Raw genomic sequence first — 19,457 nt, forward strand, 5'->3', positions numbered from 1 at the left:
CTGATACTGATGATTAGCGATACACTTGACATTAATTGTAGCGACAACTTGTTAACTAAATCCATGCTTTTGTTATCAATGGGGCACCTAAAAAGTTCCATCAACAATGAAAATATGGATTTTGAGATAGTAAGAGATGTTTTGCCCATGATTACCCAACAATCATTCAGATTTAGTTAACAATTGTTGACCAGCCATAGCCCTGAGAACATTAGGCCATAGGATGTAAGAGACGTTCAAGAGAGATACAGGGACTGTAGAATCTGATTCATTTGCCAGAAATAAAATGCATTATTAGCTGAATTTGAGAGGTTCTATCACATTTCTTATTTAGTAAAGAGACAGAGTTCCTTACCCAGATAGCAAGTAATTGTGCTGCAAGTTTGAAAATGACTTGCTAGACTTGCCCGGCTTCACAAGTTTGTTGCACAATTACAGCAAGTCTGCATTGCATGACTCCAGATCAACTTTCTTTGCAAATATTCTGCAAATCTGTTGTACATTCTGGTTCAGTTATGTTGCACAATAGTCATCCCACCACAGGGGTCAGTGTAGCTTCAAGTGCTCTGCAAGTGCACAAATTGCCAGTGAAAATGTGCAGCAAGTTAACAGACTTACAATTCAACACTGTCACAAATTTGTGGCAAGTTATCCTTGCTATCTGGGTACTAGTAAGGCCTAGACCCACTTAGGCTGCATTCACACCTGAGTGTCTTCAGCTCATAAAATCGCCTGAAAAGTGCCCAACAAGCAAAATCCAATTCTTTTTAATGGCACCTGTTCCCATCTAAGTGTTTTGTCACTTGAAGCAAAATGCATCAAAAACGCCTTAAACTCAAAAAAGAACATGAGCTTCTTTGGGGCAGATTACAGGCGTTTTTCTGCTTTTTACATTGGTGACCTGTACAAAATTGCGGCAAAATCACAGCAAAAATCGCAGTAAAAACGCAGTAAAACACGCAACTTTGTAGAGCTCAGGTGTGAATGCAGCCTTTATACTTACCTCTCCCATCTCCCCTTCTGCTCTTTTCCTTCTGGAGCCCAGACACTGTTTCAGATGGAATTGGAGTTTACACAGGGTCGTTGATTTCCATGTCCTTCACCTCAAGTGTTGGTGTTCAGGTCTGGCAGTAGATTGATTAGCACTGAGCACTCCTGGGAAGAGGTCTTTACTCCCCCATTTTTGGAACAGAGTGTTAAGTGGGATCTCATTCCCTGTTCTGCTGACATTGTTGTCCATGTGGTAAGGACAGACCAGAAATTCCCAATCAGAACACAGACAGCCATAAAAAGCTAACAGAGGTTCTAGTCTTCCTATACATTGTTAATAAGAAGTGTTTCTACTGCTATTGTGTGTCCCCCCACCCCCCTCAATTCCTGTCCCAGGGACTACATTTTCCTTGGAATAGAAGATGAGGAACATCGCCAAAATTAACAAGAGTACATTGTAAAAGGCTATTGGTTTTTCCCCATACCCCAAAGACAGAAGACAAACCGGATATAAAAATATCAAAATATATTACATTAAATCAATTAAAAACAGGCAGAGCTCATCCAGTTAAAAAACATATTTATCATAAACTCATCTCTAACCCTGCTGGGACATCAATGCTTGGTAAAGAAGAGCCTTGGACTCTCCTGCCACGTTTGCCATTTCCTGTTATTTTTGGGTAAGCCCGTTTGGACCACTACAATTTACTGATTATTTTTTTTCTATATATATTATATTTTTTTAATTATTGATGCCATTTGTATCAATAGTTTTTTAGATCTTTCAAGTAATATTGTGCTCCCTTTCAGAGTCTTTATATCCCTAGTTTTCCCGAAGAAGTGGCTCATGACGCAAAAGATGTTGAGGGACTGCTGATTTGTAGATCATCCCAGCATCTGTAACTTATATCTTGAATGTTCTTTACCAAGCATGTAGGCCCCAGTTAGGTTAGAGGGAAGTTTATGTCAATTATGTTTTTTAACTTGATTACTTTTAATTGATTAGCGTAATACATCTCTATATCCAGTTTGTCTTCTGTCTTTGGGTTACTGGGAAAATCAATGACCTTTTACAATGTATTCTTGTCTATAAATTGAAGGGGTATGGTATCCTTCTTATTGAAATACCTCCCTTATTGGTTCTTATTTTAGATATCTCCAAAATGGAGATACAGATGTCAAATAAAACTGACAGGGGTTCTTACCATACTCTACTCTATAACAAAATGTTGTGGCTAGAGATGCATTTCAGTCTACTGCAATTATAGAACAATCAATATTTATGCCATTTGATAATAGTGTTGTGTTCCACATTAATATGATGTTGTGTTCTACTCAGGGGAATAAAACATAATATATCATGGAATGTCCAGTCCCTTGGTTTTACATCAACAAGTTTTCCATCAGCTCCCCCAATCCTGACATGTGGTAAACCTGCTTGGAAAACAGAGGTCAAGACACATAACATCTCCAGGAGGTCACAATCTGATGTGCTGGAGGAATCTCAACCATATACTGAAGTCCTGGAAGCAGTATGCAATGATTCTATTCCAGGACTGCCTGGAGTCTCCAACTTTACAGTGTTCTTATACTGCAATATTTACAATGCTACTGGCTACTCAGTAGATACAACTTATGACCTTCAGACTGCCTGCTCTGATGCTGCGTGGTACCTTTCTTCCATGGAAGAAGACTCATTTTGGGTGTGGGTATGCAGAGAATATTTCCCACTTGAATTTAATACTACTGTCTGCAAAAACTCATCATTTTCAAGGAGCAACCAAGATCTATCAATGATGAGTGACCTGTGCACTAATGTCTTAAACAGCTCTGAGGCCATCAGAGAACTACGGAACAATATTAGATGCTCGGATGTATGGCAGGGGATGTCCATGAACCCCAAATCCTTAAAGACATGCCTATTTGAAAATAAAACTTTCTTGATGGAGAAACTTTGTAGTATTAACTCATTATCCAGCATGCCAGAGGATACTAGGACTTGGGTAACCAGACTATGTCAAAGACAGATCGTAAAAACAGTTATGCTGAATGCAAATCATAGCTCTTGTAGCTACAAGTCCTGGGACAGTAATGATTTTCAAAATGGTACATTGGTGGAAGACTGCAAAGGGATCAACATGCAGGATTTTAAGGATTTAGTATGCAGAAATGCATCTTTATATTTTTTGCTTAAAGCCGTCCACCCGTGGGTTGTGGATTACTGCTGGAAAAATGTATCCTTAAATGGAAAATGCTTTCTCCAAAGACTAGCAGATGCATTACCTATTTCCCCAAGCTTTGATTCCTCCCAACTGTGTAGAAATCCAGTATCGTACATCATAGGTCTGGTATCTCAATTATCCCAGTGTGACAGTGAGTCTTATGGCTGGGCGCTCAATGTCCAGTATCTACTGAAGATGCTTGATTTTCTCTTCACTTTCTCAGACCCGGAGCAGATAGGTAAGGAAACAAGGGATAGACTGGGAGAAGCCATTCTCCTCTCTAGCCTGCTGGATAATAGCTCTTTCTGGGCTTCTTTCAAGATGAATTCCTCGCTAAGCATACTGCGGACTGTGGAGCTGTATCTAGAAAAGGAGAGCAGCGATTCTAATAAGGAGGATCTTCTGAGCTGCTTTAGCGTGAGTTACTCTTCTCAAATCAGATTTTTTAATAACCGTATTGTATGTGATCTGTTACTTGTAATATTTGGAGCCTGAAGTTTGTCTTAACATGGAGCTCATTATCAAAAAGACTACCAAGGGAAAGTAATAAGAGGTGTAAGTAGAACCTTCAGGGCCCTAGTGCAAGAAAAAATAAAGAGCCCCCCTGATCCCCAGCAGGGGCTCTGCCATGGCAACTGGACTCCAAGGCCTGGTCACAAGTTTTGTGTCCCTGATAGCTTTGCTGAAGGCTTCTTAGCTGAAACGCATCAGCATAGCCTTTACCCATGTAATGAAATAAAGGACTTTTATTCAAGAGCATCCGAGTTGCCAGCCCTTTTCTGATTCAAGTATTGCATTTTGGGGCCTGAACGTCCAGGCTAGAGCACCGGTTCACAGTTCATAGATCATCATATTGACAGTAGAGCTGGTGTATAATTTTGCTAATAGTAGCTAATGAAAGTCCAAAAATAATTTCTTCCAAAAGTGCTCCTGTGGAGAAATATTCTAAAGTGCTGTATTGCTCCAAAAATATCACATGGTAATCTGTGGTCCACACACCCTCTTGTGCTTTAACTCACCAGATGCTATGGACCTCTTAGCAGTACTACATGTGGGTCTATCAGGCTTAGGCTGGTGAGCGGGGAGATGTCACTTCCTCTATATCCTCCTATGTAATTACCACTCGTGCATGAAGGATAGAGATTCCATAAAGTATAGTACGTAAAGTACGTTCTAGTTTTATATTAACAGATTAAAAACACACAATATTCCAGAGTTATAGTTGCTTTGTACAAACATCCTTTAAGTTTTTTATACACAGCAGTCGGCTCGCTCCAGGAACGGGCTTGGTTCTCACAACCTCTCGTGCGTTCCACCGCTCACCAGACGTGACATCACTGACTTTATTTTGGAGTCCAAATACAGACTTTCACTAGCTACTTGCTTTTCAGCTCACATTGTACATTTTTTATGATCTTATGATATGTTTGTTTTGCTGTTCAAAGTTTATGGTGTATGCACTTTAGTAATCTGGTACTGTTTGCGCTGTGGTTTGTGGTATAATATCTGATTGTGTAATAAACAACAGCAACAGGAGTAGTGTATAGGCACAAACACATAGCATGGGTGGATTGTATTTATATTTTAAGTAAAAGCTGACCATTGTAAGCACTTATGTCAGTTTAAAATGATTTGTCTCAACCGTCTAACTGACACTTTTGTTGGACAGCTCTATCTGTTAAAGAAAGTTTAAAAATAGCAGACATACTGGCTGGATGACGAGATAAAAATAAAAGATCGGTAAGCTGCAATATATCAAAGTTTTGCTTTTTTAGATACACTTTAAAGTGGAACTAAACCCATGGATTTTCCAAAACAGTAATGCCCTGTACACACGGCCGGACATTCTGGCGACAAAATCCATTTTTTCCAAAAGATTTTTGCCCAAACTTGACTTGCATACACACGGTCTCACAAAGTTGTCGGAAAATTCAATCGTTCAGAACGAGATGACGTACACCATGTACAACGGGACTATAAAGAGGCCAGTAGCCAATAGCTTTTGTCTCGTAATTTATTATGAGCATGTGTGGCACTTTGTGCTTCGGAAATTGTCTACACACGATCGGAATTTAAATTCCGATCGGATTTTGTTGTCAGAAAATTTTAGATCCAGATCTCAAACGTTGTGTGTTGGAAATTCCGACAGAAAAAGTCAGATGGAGCCAACGTGTGATCGGAATTTCCGACAACACAATCCGATCGCACATTTTCCACCGGAAAGTCCGACCGTGTGTACAGGGCATTACATTCAAGGCATGCAGTGAATGATAATGGTTAGTCACTTGTGCTCACAACTGATCACGTGTAGACCATGGCAACTGCAGATCAAACAGAGGCTACGGTTGCAGCTTCCTTGGCTGTAAAATGATAGGAGGGCTTAGTCAAGTACTCTACAAAACCCATAGTCCATAGTGAATAGTCCATCTCATGAGCAAGCAAGAGAGGGTGTCTACATTTCTACATACAGTGAGAACAAGCCTCTAACAGGAAATTGGATCACAGTGGCAAAAATATAATAATTTTCAGATTTGGAGGAGGCTGAGAGCATTTTCATGGACGTTTTGAGTTAGAAATACATACTTGAATATAATTTTTTTAAAGAGTTTAGGATCTCTTTACAGAAATATATCAGTACGTAAAATGGACAGACCAGATGGATCCCTTTATCATACATCAGAATTCCACATTATAGTTTCCATTATAACCACTTGCACTTATATGTCTGGTGTATATTACAATTCTTAGGTCATTAATCTGTATGTATTGTACCTATGTCTGACAGCCCGTGCTCTGGGAACTCATTCAGAAGGAGGAAAATGTTACAGTTTTTGAAATTCTTCTTCAGGTAAGTCTTGCGCATTGTCTGTCCTAGAATGAGCTTGGTCAACATCATTTCTATTGATCTGGGAATGATCAGTAATATCTCAGGAAATGCCTTCCCCAAAGCTTCCTGAACGCTATTCCAGTGGTGGGACGCTATGCTCAGTCCTCAAACAGGATCCTCAGATCATGATCTATAATTAGAAGCTAATGACTACTAATTTTTTGCATTATGCAAAATGTATATGGATCCCTTATGCCGCATACACACGATCAAACAATCGGGTGGAAAAGTCCGGCAAACTCAAGTCCGCCGGACAATCCCCCCGTGTGTAGCCTCCGGCGGACTTTTTTTTTACCCAAAAGTACAGCGGACTTAGAAAGTAGTTTTGCACTCCAATCTTCCCGCCGGACTCGCATTTCGGCGGACAATACGGCCGTGCGTATGCCAGTCCGCCGTACTTTTGAACTGAACAGACTTTTCCCGACCCGGAGAAAAGTCCGCTCATTTTGAGCATGTCTCCAGGTAGGCGGGGCCCATGAAGGATGCGTCGCTGGCCCCACCACCTGGTATGGACTTAAAGGGGAACCCCAACGCCGAATCGGCGTGGGGGTCCCCCCCAGGTCCACATCAGACCCTTGTCCGAGCACGCTACCCGGCCGGCCAGGAAAGGGGGGGACGAGCGAGCGCCCCCCCTCCAGAGCCGTACCAGGCCGCGTGCCCTCAACATGGGGGGGTGCCGCGCAGCCCCCCCCACCCCAAAGCACCTTGTCCCCATGTTGATGAGGACAAGGGCCTTTTCCCGACAACCCTGGCCGTTGGTTGTCGGGGTCTGCGGGCGGGGGGCTTATTGGAATCCGGGTGCCCCCTTTAATAAGGGGACCCCGGATACCGGCCCCCCACCCTATGTGAATGAGTATGGGGTACAATGTACCCCTACCCATTCACCTGTAAAATAAAGTTAAAAAAAACACAACACACAAGGGTTAAAATAGTTTATTGCACAGCTCCGGGGGTCTTCCGTCTTCAGGGGTCTTCTCGCCAGACTCCTCCGCTATCTTCTTCTAGCTCTTTTGCTAGCGGAGGAGCCTGGCTTTCTTCCTCACCGCCGCCCTCTTCTTCCGACTTCGGGGGTCTTGTCCCCCTCTTCGGTTCTTCTGCCGGGCTACCGCGCCTTCTTCTAGCTCTTTTACAGGCGGTGGCCCGGTCTTCTGTCGCCGCTGTCGCCACTTTCGCCGTCTTCTGTTCTTCTCTTCCTCTCTTCAGATGTTGCCTCATCGCATCCTCCACTCACAATGGCACTGACGCGACGCGATGTCCCCGCCCATTATGGTGTCACAGTCCCAGAAGATGCTGGGACTGTGACATCATAATAGGCAGGGACATCATCCGGTGATGTCCCTATATAAGTCGCCGCGCGCCTTGTCCCCGTCATTGTGAGCAGAGAGAGCGACGAGGCAACATCTGAAGAGAAGAAGAGAAGAACAGAAGAACAGAAGGCGGCGACAGCAGCAACAGAAGACCGGGCCACCGCCTGTAAAAGAGCTAGAAGAAGGCACGGTGGGCCCGGCAGAAGAACCGAAGAGGGGGACAAGACCCCCGAAGTCGGAAGAAGAGGGTGGTGGTGAGGAAGAAAGCCGGGCTCCTCCGATAGCAAAAGAGCTAGAAGAAGATAGCGGAGGAGTCCGGCGACAAGACCCCCGAAGACGGAAGACCCCCAGAGCTGTGCAATAAACTATTTTAACCCTTGTGTGTTGTGTTTTTTTTCTTTTTTTCTTATTAAAGGGGGCTCCCAGATTCCGATAAGCCCCCCGCCCGCAGACCCCGACAACCAACGGCCAGGGTTGTCGGGAAGAGGCCCTTGTCCTCATCAACATGGGGACAAGGTGCTTTGGGGTGGGGGGGGTGCGCGGCCCCCCCTTCCCCAAGGCACCCCCCCATGTTGAGGGCACGCGGCCTGGTACGGCCGGGTAGCGTGCTCGGACAAGGGTCTGATGTGGACCTGGGGGGGACTCCCACGCCATTTTTTTCGGCGTTGGGGTTCCCATTTAAGTCCATACCAGGTGGCGGGGCCAGCGATGTCTCCTTCGTGGGCCCCGCCTACCTGGAGACGCGCTCAAAATGAGCGGACTTTCCTCCTCGTGTGTGGGGGAGTCCGTTCATTTCAAAAGTACGGCGGATAGTCCAGCGGACTTAGTACGCCGTATTAGTCCGCTGAAAAAGTGCTGTGTGTGGGCAAGTAGCCCGTTCGGAAAGTTCGGCAGACAGTCTGCCGGACTAAGTCCGCCGGATAGTCCGCTACGTGTGTACGCGGCATTATCAATGGTTTTTTGTAAGTTCCAGGAATGTATTTGCCTTGACAATGACATGAGGTTATTTGCTCAATAGTAAATGCCTAAGCTTGGCAAGCTTGCTTGTTCACAGCAGCATAACATTTTTAGAAATGATGTTTGATAAATCCATCAAAGCCATGATAGATATCAAGCCCGAGATATAATACATTTAGAGATTGTTCCAAAGAGGTGTATTAGGCATAGATCCCATGTTACATCACCGATATCACATCACTCCAAACATATCCAGTCAGTTTTCTGCAAGTGTGGAGGGTCAAAAATGGAAAAGCCCTACTTTAACCACTTGCCACCCAGGCCAATTCTGACATTTCTCTCCTACATGTAAAAATCATAATCTTTTTGCTAGAAAATTACATAGAACCCCCAAACATTATATATATATATATATATATATATATATATATATATATATATGTTTTTTTTAGCAAAGACCCTAGAGATTTCAAATGGCGGTTGTTGCAACTTTTTATCTCGCACGGTATTTCCACAGCAATTTTTTGGGGAAAAAACAGCTTTGTGCCTTAAAAAAAACAAAAAAAAACAGTAAAGTTAGCCCAATGTTTTTGCATATTGTGAAAGATGAAGTTACGCCAAGCAAATAGATACCTAACATGTCACGCTTTAAAATAGCACACGCTTGTGCAATAGCACCAAATTTCGGTACTTAAAAATCCCCATAGGCGACGCTTGACATTTTTTTTTACTAGTTACATGTTTTGACTTACAGAAGAGGTCTAGGGAAAAAATTATTGCTCTCGCTCCAACGTTCGCGTCGATACCTCACATGTATGGTTTTAACACACCGTTTTCATGTGTGGGCGGGAACATGTGTTCGCTTCTGCGTGCGAGCACACGGGGACAGGGGCGCCTTTAAAAAAAAAAAAATTTGGTCACTTTTATTCCTATTAAAAGGAATGTAAAAATCCCTTGTAATAGGAATATGACATGACAGGTCCTCTTTACAGTGAGATATGGTGTCAATAAGACCCAACATCTCACCACTTGTCTGGGAAACCTGAAATAAAAAAATAAAAAAACCATCATTGGTTCCCAGCTGACGCGGCACTGTTTTTTTGAATGCAGAGGCCAGCATGATGCCATAACATCGCGCCTGGCCTCTGATGATCATAGAGACTCTGGCAACTATCTGCTCCACTCAAAATCTCTATGATCCGCATCCAGAGCTGGTGGATCTGTTCTCCAACTCACCAATCATAGCGGTGAGTCGGTAGAAGCACCGGAGGGAGCGGTTGTCCCCTCTCGCATCCCATAAGAATGATCAAGCGGCGGAACAACCGATATGATTGGTGTAGGGAATCGCCGGCTGAAAACAGCAATATCTGAATGATGTCTGTAACTACAGGCATCATTCAGATATCCCCACTCAAAGTCCATCACCTCATATGATGGCGGGCGGGCGGCAACAGGTTAAAGAAGTTCCTCTATTGGTTTAGGTCACTTTCCCATTCTACTGCCTATCATTGCATCAATCATAGCCCAAGCCACATCTATGATAAACATGGTGAGGAAGCCACAGGACAAACCTCCATGTGCAAACCGGTGTTCGCCCATCCATATGAGTGAAAGGGTCCTGGGGAATCTAGATGACACCACTAGATTCATTCTGCATCCTTTCATTACATTGATAGTATGGAAAACTAAGACCTAACTGCTTAAAGAACTACTTCAAGCCCTTTCTGTTCTTTGGAGTAATACAGTGAGCTGATATCTGTAGTTATGCGATCTTAATAATGTAACATGAGATCCATGCCAAATATACCCCTTTGATTGGTTGACGTAGCCCAATAATAAAAATATACTTATTACTATTCCCCCTCTTCTCCCACATGTCCTTCCCACCTACCCTGCTCCTTGCTCCACTCCTTTTCCTCACTTTTTCATTTTACTGTCTTCTTTCTCTGTACTCATTATATATTTGAAGGCAGGTTCAGTTTTTCTCCACTGCAGATGGCGCCTAACCGGAGCGGCTCTGCAACTGAGAGTAAGTCAGGAGGAACCTGGTTCCTTTATGGCTTCCCGGGTCACTGGGAAGCAATCCGGTTGGATGCTGTTGCTCCATGTGAATCTGGCAGCCATCTTGGGTCAATTAGAGCCTATTTAAGGCCCTGGCTCCTGAGTTTGGTGTGCTGTATGCAAGTGGGCAGTGAAGGGAAAGGTACCCCATCTGTTAGGGATAGTAGGAATCGTACGGAATGGTTGCTGACAAGGAAGGAAAGCATAGGGTCACATCTCCTCTGGGCATCTTCCCATATGGGCACGAAATGGCCAGGCCACATCCTGCCCCTCTCTGCAGATGCTGTCATTCCGGACAGAACTTGCTCTGTTCATGTTGCTGTAACCGTGAGTGCACCCAGCTTGGCAGTCTTTCCACTGGAATTGTTGTGAACTGTTGCTGCTTTGTGTCAATGCAATTTTATTATTGCACCTGACTGTGTGAATTATTGCCACTGCACCGCGCTGCACCCCACCTACATATTTTATAATCTAATGCTGAATCAGCATACCTGAATTAGTCATTTAAATTGAAAATTTAACGACATTGGAGTAGCATCATGTTTCTGTCAATATCTTATACACATATCAATATTGTTTAATAATATTATTTTACAGGATTTATATAGCGCCAACAGTTTGCACAGCACTTATAATATAAAGGGACAGTACAGTTACAATACAATAAAACACAAGAGGGTTAAGAGTTTGTGTTTATTTGGCAATATGGCTAATATATGAAAACTGTGTACTAGCAAAAAAAAATCTGCTTGCCTAAAGCAGACAATCATCCAGCTTCCATCTTATTTAACTGTTAAAGTTTAATTCTAATAATAAAAGTAGTCCCGGTGTCCTGTCAGATAGTGTCCCCTGTCGGATAGTGTCAACAAGCAGATTCCGAAAATAGCCGAAAATGAACTTTGATGAACTTTGCCTGCGCCGTGAGGTCCAGGTTCTAGCTCCACCATCCAAGTGAACATAGAGTTAGAATAAAAAGCGCCGAGCGAAGCGAGGCTGTGCCCGAAGCTTGGTGTGCGAAGCGAGCCCACGAAGGGCCCTCTAATATGTGCAGCCGTATGTCCACTTGGATGGTGGGGCTTGCTCCTGGAGTCATGGCGCAGGCGCCGTTCATCTTCAGAGATTTTCCGAATCTCCTCCTGCTCCATACTGCGCAAGCGCTGCGCCTGAGCAGTATGGGGCGGACACTTTTTGATGGCCGGACGGTATATGTCATAACACCGGCAAACTTTTCATATTTTAATGCCAATGAGTTTTGTATGCTATAATTGATGCTGGATCTATTGTCAAAGCTCTATTTTTTTCATTCAGCTTTTTATGCCTTTTCTTACATTCTGTTAAAATTTGCAGGCTCAGATTAAATACATAAAGCACAATAAAATCTAAGTTGTCATGCGCAATGTAATACTGAAAATGACACACACTCTTTCTAAAACAAAAACAACAAAAAAAAACACTTAAGAAAAAAGCACTGGAAGACATTTTTCACGTCTTGTGCTGCTTCGGTGAATAGCAGACCCTTTGCTGCTTGATGGTCATCTTGAGACTTACATTCCAAGTCATCCAATTTTGTTGTATCACAGGAATATTTGCACATGCCAAAAGAAGGATTCCAGAAGGTCCTCATGTCAGCAGAAAACGATGCAGTGGAAAGGTTCCTCTCTCTGATGCATAGGTCATGGCCCAGAATTCAGGTGAGATGAAGTACAGCTAGATTAATGACAAAGCAATATAAGGTAACAAGCATTTACAATAAATAATAACTATTGCTTAAAATGGTTTTAAAAGCTAATCTTTTTTTTTTTTTACCTTAACCACTTGCCTCCAGGGCACTTTCAGCCCCTTCCTGCCCAAGCCATTTTTCAGCTTTGAGCATTGTCACACTTTGAATGACAATTGCGCGGTCATTCTACACTGTACCCAAACACATTTTTTATTGTTTTCTTCACACAAATAGAGCTTTCTTTTGGTGGTATTTAATCACTGCTGGGTTTTTTATTTGTTAAATGCTGCACTCATGGGCACTGACAGGTGGCACTGATATGTGGCACTGATGAGCACTGATAGGCAGCACTGATAGGCACTGATAGGCAGCACTAATGGGCACTGTTAGGCGGCACTGGTGGACACTAATAGGTGGTAATAGTGGGCACTAATAGGCTGCACTGGTGGACACAGATAGGCGGCACGGATAAGCGGTACTGATGGACACTGATGGGCATTGGTGGGTGGCACTGATGGGCGACACTGATGGGCATTGATTGACTGCAGTAATGGGCATTGATGGGCAGCACTGATAGGCGGCATTGATTGCCAGCATTGACTGGCGCCTCTAATGACCACTGATTGGTGGCACTTTTGGGCAGTGGTGGGCACTGATTGCTGCAACTGGTGGGCACTGCTCGTTGGCATTGGTGGGCACTGTTTTTTTACACTTGCCCTGATTACATTCCTAAATGTTCCCCTGTGAGGAGAAGGGCCTCATCCCCACAACCCTGGCCGGTGGTTGAGGGGGTCTGCAGGCGGGGGGCTTATCAGAATCTGGAAGCCCCCTTTAACAAGGGGACCCTCAGATCCCGCCCCCCCTGTTTGAAATGGTAAGAGGGTACAAAATTACCCCTACCATTTCACAAAGAAAGTGTAAAAAATAGTTAAATAAGACAAACACACTTTTGAAAAATTCCTTTATTAAAAAAAAAAAAAAAAGCTCCAGCGGTGGTAATCCACTCTTGCTATCCAGCGACGGACGATCATCTCTCCGGGGTCCAGCGATGGCTCATCTGAATCAGCGCAGCGAATCCATCCATCCTCTGTCTCCACGGAGGAGACACTGCGGGGATTCCGGCGGCCTGGCGTTTGTTATATGCGGAGGGCGGGGCCACCCGTCACCTGACCCCGCCCCCTCTGATGCAAGGGGAAACCCAGGCTTCCCCGTGACGTATGGGTGACCCCGCCCCCCTCTGATGTAACGGAAACCTGCCTGTGTTACATCAGAGGGGTGCTTGGTCACCCATACGTCACGGGGAACCCCGGGTTTCCCCTTGCATCAGAGGGGGGCGGGGTCAGGTGACGGGTGGCCCTGCCCTCCACATATAACAAACGTCAGGCCGTCGGAATCCCCGCAGTGTCTCCTCTGTGGAGACAGAAGATGGATGGATTCGCTGCACTGATTCAGATGAGCCATCGCTGGACCCCGGAGAGATGATCGTCCGTCGCTGGATAGCAAGAGTGGATTACCACCGCTGGAATCTTTTTTTTATTTTTAATAAAGGAATTTTTCAGAAGTGTGTTTGTCTTATTATTTAACTATTTTTTACACTTTCTTTGTGAAATGGTAGGGGTACTTTTGTACCCCCTTACCATTTCAAACAGGGGGGGCCGGGATCTGGGGGTCCCCTTGTTAAAGGGGGCTTCCAGATTCTGATAAGCCCCCCGCCCGCAGACCCTCACAACCACCGGCCAGGGTTGTGAGGATGAGGCCCTTCTCCTCATCAACATAGGGACAAGGTGCTTTGAGGGGTCACAGACCCCCAAAGCATCCTCCCAAAGTTGAGGGCATGTGGCCTGGGACGGTTCAGGAGGGAGGGGGGCCGCTCTCTTGTCCCCCCCTCTTTTCCTGCGGCCTCCCAGGTTGCGTGCTCGGATAAAGGGTCTGGTATGGATTTTTAGGGGGACCTCAGGTCAATTTTTTTTTAATTTGACGCGGGGTTCCCCTTAAAATCCATACCAGACCTGCAGGGCCTGGTAATTGAATTTGGGGGACCCCCACACTTTTTTTTTTTGGCGGACAGTAGTCCAGAAATTTGGTCTATATAAAGTATATGCATGGGATGCTGTGCAAGGACCTTATTCTGCTCCATACACACAAGCAGGAATTTCCGTCGGAAAAAAATTGGATGTTTTTTCAGATGGAAATTCCACTCAAGCTTGCCTTGCATACACATGGTCACACAAAAGTTCTCTGAACTTTCAACCGTCAAGAACGTGGTGACGTACAACACTACGTCGAGCTGAGAAAATTAAGATCAATGCTTCTGAGCATGCGTTGAATTGTTTCCGAGCATGTGTGTTTTTTTGCTTGTCGGAATTGCATACAGACGATCGCATTTTCAGATAGGAACATTTTCCGACCGAAAAATAGAGAACCTGCTCTCAATCTTTTGCTGGCTGGAATTCTGCCAGAAAAAGTCTGATGGAGCGTTCACACGATCGCATTTTCTGACCAAAAGCTCTCTTTGTTTTTTTGCTGGTGGCATTTCTGTGTATGGGGCATTAGAGTGGCAGAGCTTTCTTTGTGCCAAATCTTCTAAATGATGGTTCCTTCACATCAGTTTTGCTTCCACTTTTTCCAGTGACATTCCTATTGCCGATGTATACAGATGTTATTTGAAACTAGGGGTACTACTGCTTATTATTATTATTATTACTGCTTATTATTGGTTGATCCATTACAGTCAAGTTAGAACAAATTATGTGTAACACCACTGTGAAATAACAATGTATTATATTTTTAAAATATATTATATATGTTTTGTCTTTTTCTATAACAACATACATATTTTCTTTCTCCAGGTGTCACAACCAGATGAAAAAGGATTAGAAACTCTGACATCAATGGTTATCCAAAAGTTTCCCCGCTTAACACCCCAAATATTTGTGGATCTTTCTCAGTTTATACCATTTATGTCTATATCTGACATTGTCAGCTTTCCACTCAACCTACTGGCCAATCAGAGCGTGTAAGTCAGGTGGTCAAGCAACAAGATTAATCAAAAAATGTTGTTTACATATATAAATAAATCTTCATTGTCTTGATAATTATTAGATGTTTTAAAAAAATATATAAATTATTTTTTAATGATATTTGTTGCATTGTAGTGTTGTAGCAATCTGTATTTAGAGTACTAATATAAAGGCTTGTATATGGTAAGCAGCACTGGTATGAGATCTATGTAGCAAAGGAAATCACTCGATTCCCCCCATCAAACCCTCCCGCAGAGCCATTGGGGGTTATTTACGAAAGGCAAATACACTTGGAAGTGCAGTCGCTCTAAATCTAAGGGGTTGATCTGAAATGAGGGGAAGCTCTGCTGGTTTTATCATCCAATCATGTGCAAGCTAAAATGCTGTTTTTTATTTTCCTTGCGTGTCCCCCTCGGATCTACAGCGACTTTAATTCCATGTGCACTTGCATTGCAAAGTGGATTTTCCTTTAGTAAATAATTATTATTAGTAGTAAATAACCCCCATTGTGTTCTCCCAGAGGAACGGGGGGGGGGGGGGGTTCTTTTCTTTCCCATTGATTATTGCTAGTGGCTATAACCTAAAACAGCTGCTAGCAATAATCACATCTAAAATTCGACAGGCTGGTTGTACCCACATTGATCGATCGATCAACTTTACGTTCAGCTTGCCCATACATGGTTCAAATCGCGGTCACTTTAGCAGGAACATGCAGAGATTCAAACCGTCTATGGCCAGCTTAAAGCAGTATTTTGTATATTTGGACATACAGCTCAGGGCAAGTATAATTTGCTGAAAATAATTAATTTGTTCTAGATTAGAAGCAATCAGGATCCATAGTCCAGATATGAAGATTGCTCAGAAGCGTGCATTTGTGAAACGTCTCCTACAAGCTAAAACAATTGGTGATATCCCATCGTGGCCCCCAAACTTTCTCACATCCATCCAACCACTGCTACCCTACATGCCGTTCTGTCATTTCATCCAGCTGAGCGCTGATCAGGTCAGTATGTCATGTTTACCAGACTAGTAGTATGGGTTTTAGTTCTTCATGTAGCATGCACTGTGTACAATGGTGCCAGACTTGCTTCTGCTGATCACGGTTGTCTAAAGTAGACTTTTTGCAATGCTGATGCCTTTAAGATTCTCCTATATGTTTTCTAAGAGTGTCCATATAATAACTAGTTACTGCCCAGTTAAAGTAAAATGCCAATATTGGAAAAAAAAACTCCTTTAAAATGTAATAATTTTATATTATTAGGTTAAAGGGTAACTAAACTGTATCTAAGCACAACTAACATTAAACGCTACTTAATTCATTTTAATATTCAAAGCAAACTCACCCATCCATCCATGTCTCCATGCTTTATTTTGTTGAGAAATCACTTTGAAAAATACCCCACCTAGCATTGCTAACTACAGCCATTTTGAGTAAGAGCAGACGATTCATGTAGCAATTACTTCATTGAATCCATCTGCCCTTAGCTCAAGCTTGCAGACAGGAGGGTGTGCCTAGCTGAGAAAGACCCCTCCTCCAGATTAAGGCCGGCTTCACACCTATGCATTTTTCAGTGCATTTTCAGTTTTAAAAATACAAATCTGTTGCGCTTAAGATCAATAACAGGCAAACAGCAGCAGCTGACACAATATTGCTGGGTACAAGGGAAGAAATAAATTAAGAGGTGCAGAGCTTATTAAATAAAAGTCCAATAAGTCATTTAAAGTTCATGAAGATCCAAAACACTTCTCGAGATGAATACTGGTAAGCTGGATAGAAAAAGCCATGACCAACACCCAATAGTACTGACTGTTACCCTAAATCAAAGGGATTTGCACAGTGGATGCCGCTCTGCAGACTCCACTGCCGGTCCCCCGGAGATGCACACACAGCCAGTGGATCCACATCCCCAACAGCTGGGAGATTGGCAGCGGAGCCTGCAGAGTGGCATCGGATCACTCCAGGACTGATCATATCTTGATGGGCATCCTCCCCTGTTTGGACTTTATAATGCCGCTACACGACTGGACTTTCCTTCAGAATAAACTCTGACGGTCTTTCCGATGGAGTTTGGACCAAACGGACTTGCCTACACACAATCACACCAAAGTCCGTTCATTTCGAATGCGATGACATACAACGGGACTAGAAAAGGAAGTTCAATAGCCAGTAGCCAATAACTGCCCTTGCATTGTATTTGGTCCGCTGGAATAGCATACAGACGAATGATTTTCCCGATAGGAATTGATTCTGTCGGAAAAATTTAAAACATGTTCTAATTCTAGGTCCGTCAGAATTTTTGAAGAAAAAAGTCAGATGAAGCCCACACACGATCAGAATATCCAATGAAATGATTCTGACTTTCTGATGGAAAGTCCAGTCATGTGTACACGGCATAATGGCCGTTAGACATTAATGGCTGTGCGTTGAGTTATTTTGAGGGGACAGCAAATTTACAATGTTATACAAGCTATACACTCACTACTTTATGTAGCGGATGACAATTGGGATCAAATGTCACACGCCTGTAAATTTAGTTTTTCTGGCCTCAGAACAGTAAAGGTTCTGAGGGTTAATTGTGTAGGTTGGCCTTAACACCACTCTGGCCAGGCTAGGTTTGGAAGTTCTGCCTGGTCATGTGGATGGTGAGGTGCACATGACATGTCAGAACCAAGACTGGTCGGATGTTTGGATTTTGGCCCTCTCGGAGCCAATCAGCGGGAGTGCCAGGGGCCTGCTGAGAAGTCTGGGAGGGAGTACTTAAACGGGTGTGGGTCACATGTTCGGGGTTCTGGAGTTTTTCGAGAGACCCGTGTGGTCTCGTCTGGTTCCAGGACTGGGGTAGCCCTGTGAGGGGTCCCGGCCACGGGGTATTCGACACCCCGCAACATGTTCCTGTTAGTGGCCCCTGATAGACCTGCCTGGTCTGGGGTAGGGATCCGTCCGTTCCCGAGTCTCGGAACCTGCTGGTCTGAGGCGCAGTAACTGAGGGTGTGCTCTCAGCTTGGAGGGACACCGCAGCTCGTGGAAGTGACCGGGGGAGGACTCTTTGGAGGAGGGCCAGCAAGTGGCATTCTGAGAAGTGCCTGGTTACTGAGTTGGGAAGGACATTGATGAATTCACACTTTTCCAGTACTATAAAAGAGACGGGAAACGTTCCAGGTACAGAGGAAAAAGGTTCCTGTTTAGTGATTTGTTCAAGTTTTGAGTCAACGTGCTGACTGCCATGATCTCTGGCTAGAGATCTGTTCAGCCTTGAAGTACCCAGCTGCGAGTGGCTACTCTCTGGGTAGAAATAGAGACTTTGCTAAACCTGCAGTTCAAGGTGCCTAAGTTCTTCACCCGTGCCCTCTGTTCCCAAAGAGACTATGGTAATTGAAAGTTCTACTGCAAAATAAAACCTTTTTGAAAGGACTTCATCTGTGTCAGTGTACAAGTTGTTGGGTATCAACCCTGGGAACCCCTAGAAGTGGAGGAGCAGGCCGAGAGAAAGTAACCGGTAAGCCCATTCAGTCAAGGCCGCCCTGCAGCGGGTTTAGACCGCTACATTTACTTTGTAGCAAAGTGTCATTTCTTCAGTGTTGTCACATGAAAAGATATAATAAAATATTTATAAAAATGTGAGGGTTGTACTCACTTTTGTGAGATACTGTATATATACACATACATACAGGTGTATATATATATATATATATATATATATATATATATATATATATAGAGAGAGAGAGAGAGAGAGAGAGAGAGAGAGAGAGAGAGAGACACAACACTTTTTAATCAGAGTATAGCATGCTTGTATGTGTTTCCTTCCACGCTCCAAAGACATTCTTGTAGGGTAATTGGTCTAATCTGACCCTAAAGTGTGTAAGTAAGCTTGTGTATTAGGGACGTTCGATTGTAAGCTCCTTCAGGGCAGGGACTGATGTGAATGCACAATATATGTAAAGCACTACAGGCATACCCAACTTTTAAGTACGCAATGGGGTTTATTTACTAAACTGTAAAGTGCAAAATCAGGCTCCCTTCTGCATAGAAACCAATGAGCTTCTAATCTTGGCTTGTTGAATTAAGCGTTAATAATAAGCGGTAATAAAACCTGGAAGCTCATTGGTGTCTATGCAAAGGTGACCCTAATTTTGCACTTTCCAGCTTTAGTAAATAAACCCCCATTGTGTACTTAAAAGTGGGTAATGCTTGTACGTAAATTGTTGGTGCTACATAAATACCTGTAATAAAGGGTTAAGGAGTTAGATACATCTAGGGATGAGCCGAACACCCCCCGGTTCGGTTCGCAC

The 19,457-nt window shown here is 43.7% G+C and overlaps 1 protein-coding gene across 1 annotated transcript in view; it reads left to right on the top strand.

Moving 5' to 3' along the window:
- Window positions 1–19,457, top strand: part of STRC (stereocilin) — an 82,785-nt gene that overhangs the window by 6,358 nt on the left and 56,970 nt on the right. Inside the window, exons 4-8 of the mRNA XM_077471297.1 lie at window positions 2,330–3,629; window positions 5,998–6,060; window positions 12,005–12,115; window positions 14,994–15,160; window positions 15,981–16,167. Of these exons, the coding sequence (XP_077327423.1) occupies window positions 2,330–3,629; window positions 5,998–6,060; window positions 12,005–12,115; window positions 14,994–15,160; window positions 15,981–16,167 (1,828 nt within the window). The remainder of the gene's footprint in view (window positions 1–2,329; window positions 3,630–5,997; window positions 6,061–12,004; window positions 12,116–14,993; window positions 15,161–15,980; window positions 16,168–19,457) is intronic.

The sequence above is a fragment of the Lithobates pipiens genome, unplaced genomic scaffold (assembly GCF_037356315.1).
Source record: "Lithobates pipiens isolate NorthernLeopardFrog02 unplaced genomic scaffold, aLitPip1_a1.2 Scaffold_8, whole genome shotgun sequence".
Lineage (NCBI taxonomy): Eukaryota > Metazoa > Chordata > Amphibia > Anura > Ranidae > Lithobates > Lithobates pipiens.